General features: G+C 42.2%; 1 protein-coding gene across 11 annotated transcripts in view; it reads left to right on the forward strand.

Moving 5' to 3' along the window:
* Positions 1-15,310, forward strand: part of LOC110987137 (uncharacterized) — a 41,894-nt gene extending 26,584 nt beyond the window's left edge. For 10 of the 11 annotated variants that reach the window (XM_087135444.1, XM_087135442.1, XM_087135461.1 and 7 more), the window contains 8 exons: positions 1,021-2,627; positions 2,807-3,170; positions 4,458-4,475; positions 6,536-6,665; positions 6,984-7,066; positions 7,649-7,734; positions 8,196-8,335; positions 10,246-15,310. In XM_087135444.1, coding sequence (XP_086991570.1) covers positions 1,021-2,627; positions 2,807-3,170; positions 4,458-4,475; positions 6,536-6,665; positions 6,984-7,066; positions 7,649-7,734; positions 8,196-8,335; positions 10,246-10,520 — 2,703 coding nt within the window. In that variant the 3' untranslated portion in view covers positions 10,521-15,310. The remainder of the gene's footprint in view (positions 1-1,020; positions 2,628-2,806; positions 3,171-4,457; positions 4,476-6,535; positions 6,666-6,983; positions 7,067-7,648; positions 7,735-8,195; positions 8,336-10,245) is intronic. The other variant, XM_087135452.1, reaches the window with a different exon arrangement.
* The last annotated feature ends 653 nt before the right edge of the window (positions 15,311-15,963 follow it).

The following is a 15,963-nucleotide window of genomic DNA, read 5'->3' on the forward strand; positions in this document are numbered from 1 at the left end:
TGAGATGTTCCTGTTGTGGTAGAAAAAAAGTCATTAAAAAGTCGTGGAAATCAAGATCATGGAAGGGTTTTAGTTTGATGGACTGCTTTCATATGATAATGGAATAATAGTAAATTCATAGGTTATATCATTGTTAGGCTGTGTCCGAAACGGGCTTCCAGAGCTACAGCTAGGTCTGTTGTCCACGAGTCTCCGCACATTTCCATTGGAGGGAAGACCTCGACCTAGCTCTAGACAACAGATTGGGATGCAGCCTCAGTCTATAGCAATGTCTATCACAGTCTTTCAGTTCGTAATACCAAACTACATTTCTCCACAAAATGACATTATATGGCATGGAAATCATCATATTTTACTCTTAGAAAGTCCTGGAAAAGTAATAGAATTAGTCTTTTGGATTTCTGTGGGAACCCTGTGTTGTGTTCAACATTGTGTTGACTGGCCAGAATGTGATTCTGTGCCCAACATGTTCATAAAATGCAAACATACATGTACATGTAGCTGAGGTTTATAAGCTGAGTGATTGTAAATTTGGCCCCATTTTCTTTCGATGGAGAATCCAGTTTCATTGCTTCTGTGTGCACATGATGAACAGAATGTTTGGCTAGTTATAACAGATCATTCAATTTATGGAGCTATAGGTATTCACTGCATGGCAGTGCCCAGGTAGATTCACTGGGTTGCACTTCAGTTCATTCCTATGACCAATGTTGGCAACTGGACATGAACGGTGAAAGCTATGGATGCCATTTGGTATGGGAGCAAAAAGAGTTGATATTACCAGACAGAGGCACAGAATTGAAAGAAGGCATAATGGAATGGAAGGACTTGGATTGTCCAATTCCTGTGTGTTCACATGGCAAAGTACATGGGGTATTTCACTTACACTCCTGTTCTAAGATGGCTGAAAAAGACAATAACTTTCCATCAGTTTACTCTATTAAGGCGCCTGGACCTAAGACCACTTTGGAGAAAAACAGTGTTGTTTTTGAAAGTAGTATTTGTAATTTCTTCTCGTAGCCAAAGCCTCCCTCTACTGGATCATCTACTGCTCCAGCCTGGGTCCGTCAGTGGGCTGTACTTGCCAGCAAAGACACGGGCCACCGAGAGCATGGCCTATCTCCACGCAGCGACACCTCACAGAGTCCCAGAGATCTCAGTCAAGGCACAGGAGTCCAGGAGGAAGCATCCAGCAGATCTCCTAATCAGGTTGGGCAGGCCCCTACTGCCCCACCAAGGAGGTCAGGCAAACGCCGCTTGCCGGCAACCCCACCGGAGAGGGGTGACCGGCAATCGCCCCAACCGACCACTCCTGAGGATTCTACCAGAGCGAACGGCTTACATGTAAGACAGTCACCATCCAGTGCCTTCTACAGTCCTCGCAACCGAGACCGTGTTGTTGCTCCCCAACAGGAAGAGCCAGCTACAAATGATGCTAATGTTTCCTGGAGAGAACTGTCAACACACTCAAACCCTGCAGTGTTTGTAAGCAAAGCAGGGGCAGAAGTGGGATCGCCATCAACGCTGCAGGCACGTGAAGATGAGGACTTCCACACAGAGGTTTCAATGGACACAGAGATCCTCCTGAAGGATACAGAAACATTTGTGAAGAGTCTGGAGATGCGTATGCGTGAACGGCAGCGGTCAACTCCCTCACCGGACATCTCAGAGTCTTACGACCTTTCCCATCGCTCATTTGATGGTGACATTGATACAGACTTGGACACAGCCAGCTGCGTAAGTCTAGTTGGCACCTCTGGAGCAAATCCCCCAAGGGGCAACCAAGCCAGTCTTCCACCTTCAGGATATCAGGGTAACAGGAGCGCTCATGATCAGAGGGTAGACTCCAAGAGTAAAACTCCTGATGACAAGAACAAAAAGGGCAGTATCTGGAACCGTTTATCACAGCCTTCCAGATACAAACGCAGTGAGAAAACTGCACCAAGCAAAGACTCCTCTGTTACTTCTGACTGCATGAGTGACTCTGTGGACTCAACACCATTCCGACGAAACACCAGTGTAACGGGATCACTTCCAACCGGCCGCGTCACTGGTCGCAAAACTCCCAGAGATTCTGAGAGCAAGGAGACGAGTCCCAAAATCATACACAAGATCAAGGCTAACCTCAGCAAGCCACGGCAGACCCGGAGCACGATGTTGCGCCGGTCCCGCTTTGATGGCAAAGACTCCCCCGGCCCCGATCAGGGTGACCTTAGCCCCAGCTCCAGCATCTCAGACATGAGCAGCTCCCGAAACTCATCCATGTTGCGGCGATCCATACCATCTCAAAAGGAATCTGTGGCCAGGTGTCAGAGTCCCAAGGACCTGCACTCCAGGACAAAGACTACCAGCGCAAGGATTGACACCGGCAGGCAGAGGGCCACTAGCCGCAGCAGTGAGCAAACTCCACGGAGTGAGCTCAGCCTTGGTGGGCAGATCGTTCAGCAGGCACGCTCTCAGTCGATGCGGGAACGTAAAGCAAATGCTGGGGAGACCAGCGCCAGAATCATGGGTAAGGTTCAGACCTCATCAACTCGGACCATCACGTCAACGTCATCCAGGAAGAACTCCCAGAGCTCCATGGACTCTTCCATAATCAAGAAAACTGCCACTGGGGCTTGGAGAAGGTAAGTCAATGCCACTGACATTTGTTTATTTTAAACAGTGGTGGAAGCAGCAGGTGCAATCCTTGTACTATTACGCAAGTGGACTCAGTTCCCGCATACGCATTGTAACCAGTGTTTGGTTACCAGTAATTGGATGTGCATTTTATTGTGTTTTTCCTTGATTTGAAATGATCTGTCAGATATAAGGAGCCAGAAACATCAGCTGATGCAGTAGATGCCTACATCAAGTCCGTCACTAGTCGCCAGTCCTCGGTGTCTAGTGCTGACGAGAGCAGCATCAAATCGGCACCAGCCTACAACTACTACAAGCCCCGCAGCAACAGCAGCCCACCCCTGCAGCCCCAGCAGCACCAGCAGCGGACAGCGACCTCCATGCAGCACCTGGCTGGAGGGGCACACTACCAGCAGCACCGACAGAGGAGGAGCAGCAGGGGGGAGGAAGATGTCGCCCAAGCCAGCAACTCACTGGCTGAGAGCCTACAGAGGCTGGCCAAAGGGGAGAGCACGCTAGGAGTGGCCGTGGAGCACATACCAAAAGATGAGGTGAGGCAACAAATATGCTCTCCAACTGCCGTGTTGTGTGCTCAGGGTAGAGAGATCAAGCCAAAGGAGCATCACAGATGAAAATAAGTTCAGAAATTCGTTTAACCCATTGCCTAATATTGTAAAACAGTAACCTGTCTACAAGTGAACATCTTGTGACGTATTAATCGTTAGAGCTCTTCAGGGCTGTGATGATGCCTTGTTTACAACAACAGGTAGCAAAGAAGGTGTTACTTGTAGTTATCGCTTGGTTTTGCATGTGGACTAATCCAAGGAGATACCATTACTGCGCTGGCACTGTACTCATGGGCATATCCATACATTTGATCCACATGCACCATCTGTGTGGGAGCATGGTGCCACCACCGTAAGGTCTTCTACTTCTGGCTGCTGGATTAGCTTGTAGTATTAGGTTCAGAGACAAATTCTGAAGTACGTGAAAACTGGCTTCAGCAATTTCAGTCAATTGTCTGTCTATTCTTCATTATTATCAAAATTGTTGTGTTTGTCTTTATAATTTTCTTTTTTGGGGGGTTTCTGCTTTTTTTAAGGAAAAAATGAATTAAATGTGCATTTTAACACATCGCATACTGACTAGATGAAGGTGTAACAGTTTTAACACACCCTGTAGGAGAGCATCTTAAAATGTGCTCATTCAGTTTTTCAAAAATGAAAGGTCATTCAAAAACAAGGCATGCAGGCCAGTCGACATATGGCTGTGCCGATTGGGAAAAGCCTGGTATGCGTATATTGTTTTTCCAAATGACCCCAGACGTGCTTCATTTTGGGCTTGGGAGACTGGGTCACTTGGGGGTGTTTCTGTTCAGTCTGGAATACTCCTTTGATTGACCTGGCTTTCAGATTTCACACACATGGGAACATTGGGAATATTCAATACAGGTTGTTTTCATTTGGTACTCTGTGTTTAATTCAATGCAGAACTAGTGATGCTCTCAGCAAAATGCCCACAATGTACATGTAGAAATCAGACACTTCAAAAATAGGATGCCACTGGGAGCCAAAGTGAAAATGTCATCTTTTGTTTGTTGCCAAGGTAATGGTTCTATCCAAAAGTCTCCGAAGCAGTTCCTTGTGCCTTTTCGGTGGACATACGAGCCAATTAGTGGAACAAATGCCACGGCAACTGACGTCACACTTTGGTGCTCCATCAAAGCGATACAAATGGCTGTATTTCCTAGGATACTTTTTTTGTACATGTTTCTGCTAGCCAGTGAATAACTGTTTGCTCCTCTTTTGTTCTGTATTCTGTGTGATTCCTACACACAGCTTCTCTTCCATTTTGTGGTAAGTTACCAACTCTGGTCTTATTGCATTCTTGGTGTAACTTGCCTGCTTTGCTGTCACCGATGTGGTTGTCGAGGGTGTAATATACATGTACATGTATTCGGTAGGATTGTTCCTCGTTAAATTATTCCTCTGAAGGCTGGCTCATACTTGCACTTAACTCATGCCAAAACAAACAAAAAAACAAACACTTCTAAACAGCTCATGTTTCATTCTGACAGCAGCAGCATTTGTAACAACTTTGCTTCACTGTTAGATTTGCATCAGGTATGACAAGGCCACAAAACCCATGTTTACACTGACTGTCTGCATGTTAAATCCTTATCCCACACAGTGACTATTAGGAATCGACTCCTAGTTCCCAGAAGAAGTATGCACACACATGTATGGTCCATCTCCTTCTTTTGGTTTTTTTAATCTCTGGATTGAATGTCTTTCTTTTTCTCAAAGTGTGGATGCTATTACACCATGTATCCACCATGAATGCCAATCTGTCTGAATTCTCTATGGTTTGGGGATACAGTGTTTGTCAAGTATCAGTCACTCCAAAAAGTGGGTACAAATGTTGCAGTGTTTGTCACCTCTTACGTGTATAATAGTATTTTCATTCTAAAGTCTGTACGCTTTTTATTTTAAATTTGTTCTTCAGCACGGGTCACTGTTACTAAACCTGGCCTTGTGCCTCACAGTAAACATTTTGAGCTATGTCTGGAACCATGGTTGTGCTTCATTAGCCCATCATTAAAATACTGCTGTTGTCACCAATGTATATCAGTATGTGTACATGTATGTACATGTAGGTTATGACCAGTGCTATGAGGTGTCTGTTAGATCGCTCGTTTCTTTTGCTCAAATGCAAAATTCCACGTTTGTAAACTTTCCACACCTCCACAAAAAGCGGCAATACTTCTGTTTATACTTGAGAGCATACATGTACAGTATGTATGTTGTACGTGTACATGTACGTGCAGCTCTATGTGTTCATGTACATGTATGTCGATATCCACATTTTGTTGTTCAGCCACAGCCCTGTATGTGTACTTGTTCTCACAGTGTTGTCCCAAGTTTTCTGAGTGTAAACTTGAAGCAGTGAATCACATGTCTTGTGGTAAATGCTTGAGTTTCCTTGCATGTACATGTACTTTAACCCCCAAATGACACTGGATTCAAGGGGAGCTAAACGTGCTAACAATGGGCCCAAAAAAATATTTTCCCAGCGCAAACAAGCCCACCCGGAATCAGTGCCGGTATTTTCTTAGATCACTGAAAGTTGGATGTTCCCTCATTCCCTTTGTCACAGAATGTCAAATGTTACAATGAACTGTACACTGTAGTCCTTGATAAAGACGTGTACTTTAGTTTTAGTCTACATGTTTTTTTAATGGTTTGATTGATCTGTGCCACAGCAGATATGCATGGGTTCTCAATGTGCCTCGTGAAGTTTTGTTTCTTTTTCTTGGTGTGCCAGTACTGTTAAGCATTACAAACAAATGCAACCTCTTGCTTAAACTTGACCCAACTTGACTGTTTGCAAAAAAATCAATTTTCATTATTTGCTAGGAAAAGGAAACTTGATAAGTGTCGTTTGTTGGTCTTGTGAAACATCTCTAAAAGATTTTTTTAAAAATCCTTGTACTGTTTGGCATAGACTGCAAGCATGACCTTCATAGGACCTACATATACAATTATTGTGTGCACAATCACATGTACAAGTTTACATGTCCAATTGTACATACATAAGAAAGGACAGAAGGAAACATTATGTCATTCAATCACATTTTCCCTGTACTTCGTAGAAGGTACAAGGTACCAGGTAAGCTTTATCATCACTCCCCTCAAACTCTGAACAAAATTAGTTTTGGAGACCAGTACCTAACCACACCTAGCTGCGTGAAACCACTGAAGTGAAACAGATCACAACGTCATGGATACCACATGTACTTGTTACCAGGGGATGGGGGGGAGGCTGTAGTATTTTTATGTTTCCAGCGTATGTCTTTCTATGTGTAGAAGTGAAGGATAGGAATGTGAACAATCTGTCATCTTCCTCTCACAAACAGAGAATGATGGATGAGATATTGGCAGAGGATACGGTTGGTGTCGGCGGGAGGGAGACGCATCCCGGAGAGAGAGAGAACTACAAGCAGCCATTGCAACGTTCGACGTCGCTGGGCTACAACAACACTGAAGGTACATGTACAGTGTGTGGATTGGAAGATCTGGAGGTTGGCGTGGTGAAGGAAGTAATGTGGAGTAACTTGCGGTTGCTCCATAAAGGAAATCTCTCTTTTGTGAGTTGATGAGGCTCAGGGAAAAAAACCAGTGGACTCAATAATGTGGACAGTATTCTCTGCCCATCGTCAGGTGACAGATTTCTAAAGATTCTTGTGTTCTGCAGTAAACAGGACATCTCTTTCTTCATGAAGATTTGCGTAGGCAATAGGTCAAATGTGTGTGTGGATTTTTCTTGCTGCCAGATCAACAAAGATTATGATTTTTGTATTGCAGGCATATTTGCAAGGTCCCAACCATCTGCCCAGCCGGGCAGCCCACCAGTGGCACTGAAACACAAACAGTGGACCAAGCCAGAGGTAGGATGGATGTTGACATTTCTGCAGTTCTAGGCTTTTTATCGGAAGAATCGAGCCTTTGACTAAGTATGCAATATGATGTAGCCCCTTTTCAGCTCTGAGCAACATTTTAATGGAGCGATCGTTGGCAACAGTCAATTTTCAGTCAGACCATAACATCAACTCCGATCCCCACTATCCTTCAAATCCACCAGAAGGGTTTGGGGAAGTGTTTCCCAGGATTGAGAAAGGCACATTTCTTTATATGAAGGCTGAAGCCCATTTATGTGAAGGTTGAAGTTTAGGTGGAATAAAAGTCCCATTGTTATCCATCTTTCAGGGGATTTGGGAGGATTGAAGAAGGTTTCTTGAAAATTTACCAAAAGTGAAGGTAGTTATGTGGAGATGTATTGTTTCAGATGCACGTGAAACAGAAAGAAATGAATTAGTTGCCAAGGGTAGCCTGCTGCCAGACATGGCATTCATTTATGTCATGGTAGTTGCTGTCAAGTATTTGATTAGAAATATATCCTAAGGTAAGTGGGTGAAGGTAAGTGCTTTGGGTAAAAAAAATCACTGCAGTTCTTAACTTTTTCCTTGCAGTCATTTGACATGCTGGTGATGTCTTCAATAAATCATCTGTCCATAAAGCTGAAGGACTCAACCGACAAAGTGGCATACAAACTCAAGTAAAGACATTTGTTTTGATGGGTCTTATGATAACCCTAGTTGTGTTGAGTTTAATTAGATCCAGTACTTTATAGCTTTGACCAGATTCTATCAATATGAGGAGTTACGTGTACCAAAACACTTTTTATGTTCTTAAGGTTCAGCTTCATTATAGCATGCTTTACACTTTGATAGCTATATGAAGCAGTAAAGCAGAGATACACAGTGGCTCTCAAGGAATGGAACTGCTCATAATCATGAACAGAACCAAGGGTTGTGGCTGCTCATTTAAATGACAGATTGCCCTGATCAGCGCCAACCAGTGATCAATGTCTGAACAATTATTGCTTGTTGTGCAAGTGTGATAACCATGGAGATTTGCTCATGAGAATTGCACCAAATATGTCTGTAAGCTTTTCCCACATGATTTAGACTGTGTTAGCGTAGCTGTTCACTCCTGCACCCTCATGTTTCTCTGTAGGAAGCTGCAGTCTCCCAATGCCACAGATGCTGAGCTGGCAGAAGTCTTGAAGGATGCAGATTCACCCCTGCTGAAGACGCACAACAAGGAAATCGCCAACATCTTGAAGAATTTGAGACAATTAGAGAAAAGACTTTCAGGTAGGGTTGACTAGAAAGGCAGCCGATGATTGTGAAAAACGAGCAGAAACTGGCAAAGAAATAAATCGAGTAGCCAATGAAAAGTAGATTCCTGACAGATCAGGTTGGTAGTTTGCTAAATAAACAAAAGAAAATCACCCAAATAGCCAATCATGGACCTGAACTATCCAACCAATTAAACTATGAATCAAGTTACAAATTGACCGATCCATTTGACTGCCCCTAAAAAGATACTTTGGAAAAAAGTTTCACATAATTATAACAATTTGTGAGCAATTTGTGTTCTAAGTCATAGTGTTTCAGTCCTTCATTTTAACCCTAACAGTCCCGAATGCTACAAAGTACTACTTGGTAGTAAAATGTAGTACTCAGCCCTGTCGCTTGTAAGAGGACATGACATTATTATTCTCTGAAGCCATAAAATACCTTAGAGAAGACAATGTACCATACAGTGCTGAGGCACTATGAATGCATGGTTTCATTGTTCTCTGTACGAGTAACAATGGAATAAACCTAGCCAGAAGTAGTAATTTGTAGCGCTAGGTCCTTCAGGCTCAGTGTGTTACGTAGTATTTTGTAGTACTGAGTACTCTAAGCCAAACAACGCCCGGTACTGTTAGGGTTAAGAAAATCCAGGAGAGCTACAAATGGCTTTCCTCAAATCTCTCAGGAGAGCAAATCGCTCTCCTTAAAATAAACCAATTAACAGAAGTGGAAAATGAGGTGAAATTATAGTTTGTAGCCAGGAGTCAATTTCCTCTTTCTCTGATGGTTTATAATGTTCTTGGGGCAACTTTTAAAATTCATTTAGTTTTAGTTCAGTTGGAAACATGGGTTTACAACACATACTGGTACATCATGTCAGAGCTTGTTTCCTTTTATTTGACCAGAATTTTTGTACTGCGAATTAAAAATACATGTACACTATTAAGGCCTGACTAATGTTACGTTTCAACCTACAAATCAACCCAGTTAGTTCTACGTCATCACAGGTCATGTGCGTGTCCCTTTAATTTAAATAAAAGTTGAAGTGAACCTTTTTCATCCTGATTTGAGCATTTCTTTCCAAAAAAACCTGAAGGGGATTTGAAAGTAACATTGTTCAATTGATGCAGACTAGTCTGTAACAAACCATGCAGGAATAAAACAAAGCCATCTCATTCAAAATGGGAAAACGTCAAACCAACACGCCTGCATGCACAAGCGAACGTTTACGTATGATTAGGTTCCGACACATTGGAAGGTTTCCTCGGCAAATTCAATGAGCACACACGCTGTGTGTATGCACTGAGCAACATTTCATGATGACCAAAGCTCATGGCGCACCGCTTTCTGCTTACACAACCTGTAGAGAAGATTGGTACTGATTGGCTCTCTTGTCACTGAAAACTTTTTACCGACCAACAAAAACACGTAACAGATTGTACCATGTACAGTGAAACTGCACGCGACATACATGCACATGCAAGCATGTACGTACAGTGTGCTTGCTATATGTGCGTGCAGGGCTGGCTGGCCGGTTTGAAAGCAAGCCGCGCTCACAATGATCGTATTCATACAATTATTATAGGCCTACGTATGAAAGTCGCGGTGGGATAAATGTGACATTGTAAGTTACAAACGAATCACAGTCCACAGTTTTTTGGTGATATTATCCACTGTTTTGGTCATATCGTTTGTTATTTGTAAAGTGCCCTTGGAATTTTTTGGGAGCGTAATTTTATATGCTCCTTTAGGAGTGTTGAGGAGCACGGTAGGAGCACCTGCATGATTGCGCTCCTTAAAAATGATGGACTGGTGTTTTTGTGTCGTCATCGTCACGGCTTATCTTCTGGATCTTTTGTGAATTTCCTTCATCTCTCTATCTCTCCCCCACCTTATCTAATGAAAGCACCTTCTTTGATCCATAGAAATCCACACAATGATCGACCCCCATGACCAGATTGAGGTCCCAGAGCAGCTGACCCCCGCTGCCCAGATACGGCGCAAGTATATCAGCGACTACGGCGGTGCCGCCGGGAGCACCAGCACGAGCACAACGACACGAGGCCCAGGGGTCCAGTCCAAGGCACAGCAGTGGGGTAAAAGTGGGCCGGGGTCGGGGGCAAGCCCGGGGAGTAACGGACCTGGGCCTGGTGACACACCAAGGTCAGCCAGGAGTGATGAGTCAGAGTATTATGTGTAGAAAGACTCAGGCAAGATTTTTGCATTGTTTCTCGCTTTAGCTGCAAGAATCATTCAGAAGTCTTAGACCCAAACTCCTCTTAGGTATTTTTGATGGAGTACCCCTTCTTGATCCTTCAAAATCCTCCACTCCACAAGAAAATATATGAAATATATGAACTATAAGTGCACCTTTGACTCAAAGCCACTGGACGCCTGCGAATAGTGAAACAGCAATACAGGCTATGAGACGCAGCTTATTTTGCACACACAGCATTAAAGTATGTACTTTAAATGTCATGTCTGGGTTGAAGTCAAGATGTCTGTGGTTCAGACCACATGCCAGTGTTGTAGACATCTGCCTTACATTATAGGATTTGTCTTTGTGGAGAAAAAAAACCCAGACCTTTACTCAGCTGCAGTCTCCCCATGCCTTAAACCATGAATTAATTGAGAGCTTGAAACTAAAGATAGAGAGAACTGGCAGTGACATTTTTGATGATTGGTGTTATTAAGCCATGCCGAAATCCACTTCAAATGTGAGGGGGAAAAATACAGTACAAAATCACACAGTTGCAAAAAACTATGGGTAAAGACACGGTCCTTCAACCGAATGGCTAAGTTTTTTCATTTTTATCCTCATGGAATAACCCTGCCTGTCATTTCACTTGCTGTTTTCTCCTATTTTTGGTAAGATCTTTTGAGACACAATCAGAGGAAGGGTAAAGGATAATCCAGACTAAGGGCATTTATCCAAGGTTACTAAACTTGAAATCAATTATTTTGGGCAAACATACAGATCAGGTAATGCTGTCCTTATTTTTAAAAGTGGAAGATTTGTGTCTGCCCCTTAACCTCACCAGTCCTTATGGACAGAAGTGTCTGATTTTTGCACCAAATGTTATCCCATTGTCAAAGTAAATAATGCCCTTTAGCATGAGGAGTTCTACTGTGGTATCTTCATGTATAGACCTTTTTCATCCATGTGACTAAATGTAAACAATACCACCACCATCACAATACTATGCACTCATTAACATCACAACACATCATAGGTCCAGCACGATCGTGACATCACAGGAAAAAGGTCTATAGGTCCACCTGAAACATGCATATTCATGACCAGCTCCAGCTTTGTATATTCAAAGCCAACTGCAGCTTGCATATTCATAGGGCCACATTTTCAACATGTACACGTTTCTCTTGGAGACCTTGTGTAGCAGTGACAAGCATATTGAGCGTTCATGTCAGATATGGCTTGTGTTGCTTCTAGATAAATTATCCTACAGGAGAAATGCAATATTACCAGGATTGTATGGCAGCAATGCTTGATATGCATTCAATTTGTGCAGAGTAATATATTAAATGCAAATTTATGCAAAATATGCAGTGACGCACCCAATTTCATAAAAGAAAAAGTACTGACATTGACAATGGGTAGGAGTTTAACAACATCTTTTCAAAATGTAGATAGTGTTGCTTGTATAGATGCATAAAAACAGAAGCATATTCCTGCTTTGATGTGACGTTGCCTACTTATGCCACTCAAAGAGAGTTCTGCATAGCTGCCGAACAAACTCCTATAGATACACTTCTGAACCAATCCTTAAAAAATTGTCGACGTGATCCGATGATTCTACCCCTTCCCGCCAAGAACTCGGCGGTGCTGCGATGGATTGTTAAAACTTAGTGGGCATGTAAAGACACTCCTTATCATTACAGATGTAAAATTTGAACTCAATCAGAGATATGGTTTTGTTGTTATGATCATTTGAGGTTCAAGGCTACATGCATGCCATGCATTGAGAACCACAGTGTAAAAAGTAGACATTTTCCTGGCCCGTCTATACGCGCTGTGCAAGAATGGTATGTTAGATTTTTGCAATATTGGTTTCAAAATGTCTGAAAAGAGTTACCCTGAACTCATCTAAAGGCTCAACTCCTTGAAAAACATGCACTCTGACGTGAAACATCTATACATATACCCAAAAGGTGTCATATTGATCAGTTTCTACAACTGGCTCTCAACTTTCAATGATTTTGACCCGAATGGAATACCATTCTGCTCTTTTGTAATGCAGTGTAATGAAAGTGCCATCACTGCAGCTGGTTTGACTTACTTCAAGCCAAAGGCTGTAGAAGATGCTGCTGTTTGCCATGAGCATGTCCATTTGTCTTAATGACAGCTGATTCAAACATGTCCTTAGCTCTTTGCCCAAGGACAAAGATGCGAGTTAGTACGTAAACCACAGCCAATGATGACATTGCGACTTGTTGCCTACGTTATGAATTTAGTCAGCCCCTCCCAGCGCAGCAGTCATTAAGTGTGATTTGAAGCTGGGACCCCTGGTGTTTGTTGTGAGCTTTCCTTTAGTGACTGGCAGACAGACATTGGTTGTTACCCATCCAAAAAACTGAGGTTTTAAAAATCACCTTTTGTATCTAAATCATTGGTTACCAAGCGACATCAGCATTTCTGCTTTACAATAATCTGTAAAAAGAATGTATAGTTATATTTTATGCATGCCTGCTGGTGTGAGAATACAGCTATTTTAAAGGTGCCTTGTGTGCAAGTTATCCATCCATATAGATGTTGTTACAACCGTAATGCAATAATTATAAACCAAAGTTGTCTTTGCTGGTTGACTTTAGGTAATGGTTTATGATTGAAAGTCGAAAATGAACTGCTGGCTGTGTCAGCGTTTCTTTGAGGTTGATGGTACCGGCTGAACAGCCTGAGGTTTTTAATTTAGTGAATATTTGTCCTTTAACTTGACTCCAAAACCTGATCTTGCATACACGTGCGCCTTGCATGTAGACACCCAAATTCTCCCAAATTTTTACAACTACGGTTATCTATTGAAATATTCATTGGGCTACATGGAGGAAAGGTCATGATTTTAGGGGTTTTTAACTGGTTTAATTGTAAGTCACAGTTTGTTAGTTCACTGCAATAACTGGGGTGTTAAATTTAAACCCCCCCCCGGTGTTATCAGAGGACTACACCAACACTTTTCAATGGTGTTAAATCTTTGGTGTTATTTGGTGTTACTTTTAACAACCTCCAGTGCATTGTAACACTTATAAGTGTGCAAAACACCAGCGGTGTTAAAGTAGCTCCCTATGGTGTGGCCATCTGATAACACCAAAAAGTGTTGATTTTACCACAGTTTTTGCCGTGTTGGTCACGGACCCCCCCCCCCGGCTCTCCGTTACGATTTCTATATCTCGATCCAGAGCTCTCTGTCTGGCTTTTGTATTTTGTGATAAAGCAAACCATAGTGGACAGACAAACCCCCACACCTCTACCCCAATCAAAGTTGCCATAGCGCCAGGTTACAATTGTGTTTGGAAGATAATAGAGTACTGAAGTGAATACGTTAAATGCACAATAAGTGTGTAAAAGGCATTAGTGCGAGAACCAGCGCGTGAACCAACACGCGCCCGTACTCCATTCGTTTGCACTGCACTTTCTGGTTCATAGTGACGTCACACTTCGGTTATTTATTTTTTGTTAAGTTTGTGTAATGTATTATTGCGGCGCTGTTGATCGCTTGGTTTTTGTACCTATTTTGTGTAATAGCTCCGTTGTGTATCATTGTTATGTGGTTTTTTGGATCGATGGTACAAATTGTCACTGGTTTAAAAAGAAATGCTGTACATATGGTGTACAAATTGGAAATAGCTTCATTTTTGTTGCATCTGAGATTTCAGGATGAATGCATGGTATATAAAACAAATTTGGGGAATAGATTTTTGCAGTTTTCTGCCGCCCAGTTTGCCGCCCTGCGGTTGACCAACAGCGCGGCCATGGCTTTAACATCAAAACATGTAACATCTTGTTTTTTAGCTTTCATACATTCTGCCGTGTCATCATAGATACCTTTGCTGGTTGCCTTTTGTTTAGTTCTTGTGTGTTTTCAAGTTCCATCATCTTTCACTGATCCCACTGCCGATAGACTGAACAGAAGTAATACAGTGTATAAGTCACAGATGGCATTCACTGGGTCCAATCAAAGGCTCAGGCTTCATTGCAAAATGCTCTTGACGGTCACGGTCTCCCGAGGAGTTCAAGCTTCAACAGTTTGGTGCTTTCAGGTTTAGAATATGGTTAAATAAAATCTGATGCATTTACTTTGCTGTGTTAAGTGTATATTCGTAATTCATTGTGATTTCATACTTTAAAATGTAAAGGTAAGTTTTAAGTTCAGAGGAATTTTCTGCAGTTATGTAAGATCAATCCAGTGGCGAGGAGACGATACAAACATGTTGTGTTTCAATATTTGAAACATCAAAATAAATATCTGCCATTGCCGTGATGATGCAAGTGGTGGCTTCTGTGTGAACCTGGTGTTTTTTGGGAACTCACCAGTCGACACTCAGAAATGTGACTCAATCGTGCGCTATGTTAAGTTTAAGTCGGAATGCAGTAAACGTTTCCATTTCTGCTAGCTTTGAACATCTGGGTCTCGAGTTAAACAGTGGTAAAGATTCTGAAAAGGCCTACTTTGGACAAGGGTTTTACGGGATTCAATATATTTTATGAAGTGTACAATAATGTAGTACAGCATTCACGTTGTACTATAAAACAGACTTTGTTATCGTAGAGAGATCACAAAATAAATCACTTAAATTTGCTGAATTTTTCTCTGTTGTTTCACTGAGTGAACTAGACATTCAGTGCTTAATTTGTATATTATTGATTTTGAATTTATGTTCATATTTTCTTTGCATTGCTATGCATGAGAAAGGCAAGTGCTCAAGTTGAATAAATAACTCCTGGAACCAGGATATTTAAATGATTAAACTGGATATTCGTCCCAATGTGTTCGTTTTTGTAATTACACAATAGTGTTATGCCACTGTCAATGTTACACTCTGATGACAACCAGGAAAACCCCGCTACACTGTAAAATTTTGAAACTGGGATTTTTTTGGGGGGGGGGGTTGGAAGACAGGTTGTATCATAGAGATATTAACCACTCCATGGTTGTATACTGCGTGGCCGGCACGTGTGAAGTTAACATAGGTTTTTCTCGGCTCATTTCGGAACGTGGACAAGAATAAGTAAAAGCATCATTTGTTTTTGAGCGAAATAGAACGAACATTCAAAGTCCCATTTCTATTTAACAAATGAAAATTATATATCAATGAGGGTGAATTCAGCCGTTCCGTCAGCGTTCAATTTCCCGATATTGCACTGGTTTCGTATGTTGACATTCATTTTTGCGCGAAATCGAAGTTCACAAATCCTGCATTCATTTTAAAGGGCCCATGCGGACCTCCCTGGACTACGGAGGTAGGAAGATACCAACCTCCATCCCTGGACTAACTGAGAAATGTATTAGCTACCATAAAACAGTCGTACAGGTTCAGGCATGACAGGGAACTGACCCGGTGACAAAAGTCCCCGCACGGAGAAAACGTTTTACTTTGTGGGCATGGCTGCTCAGAGCTATTATTAA

This window comes from Acanthaster planci, linkage group LG01 (genome assembly GCF_054643075.1).
Source record: "Acanthaster planci isolate LZ-2023a linkage group LG01, COTS_SCS, whole genome shotgun sequence".
NCBI classification, from domain to species: domain Eukaryota; kingdom Metazoa; phylum Echinodermata; class Asteroidea; order Valvatida; family Acanthasteridae; genus Acanthaster; species Acanthaster planci.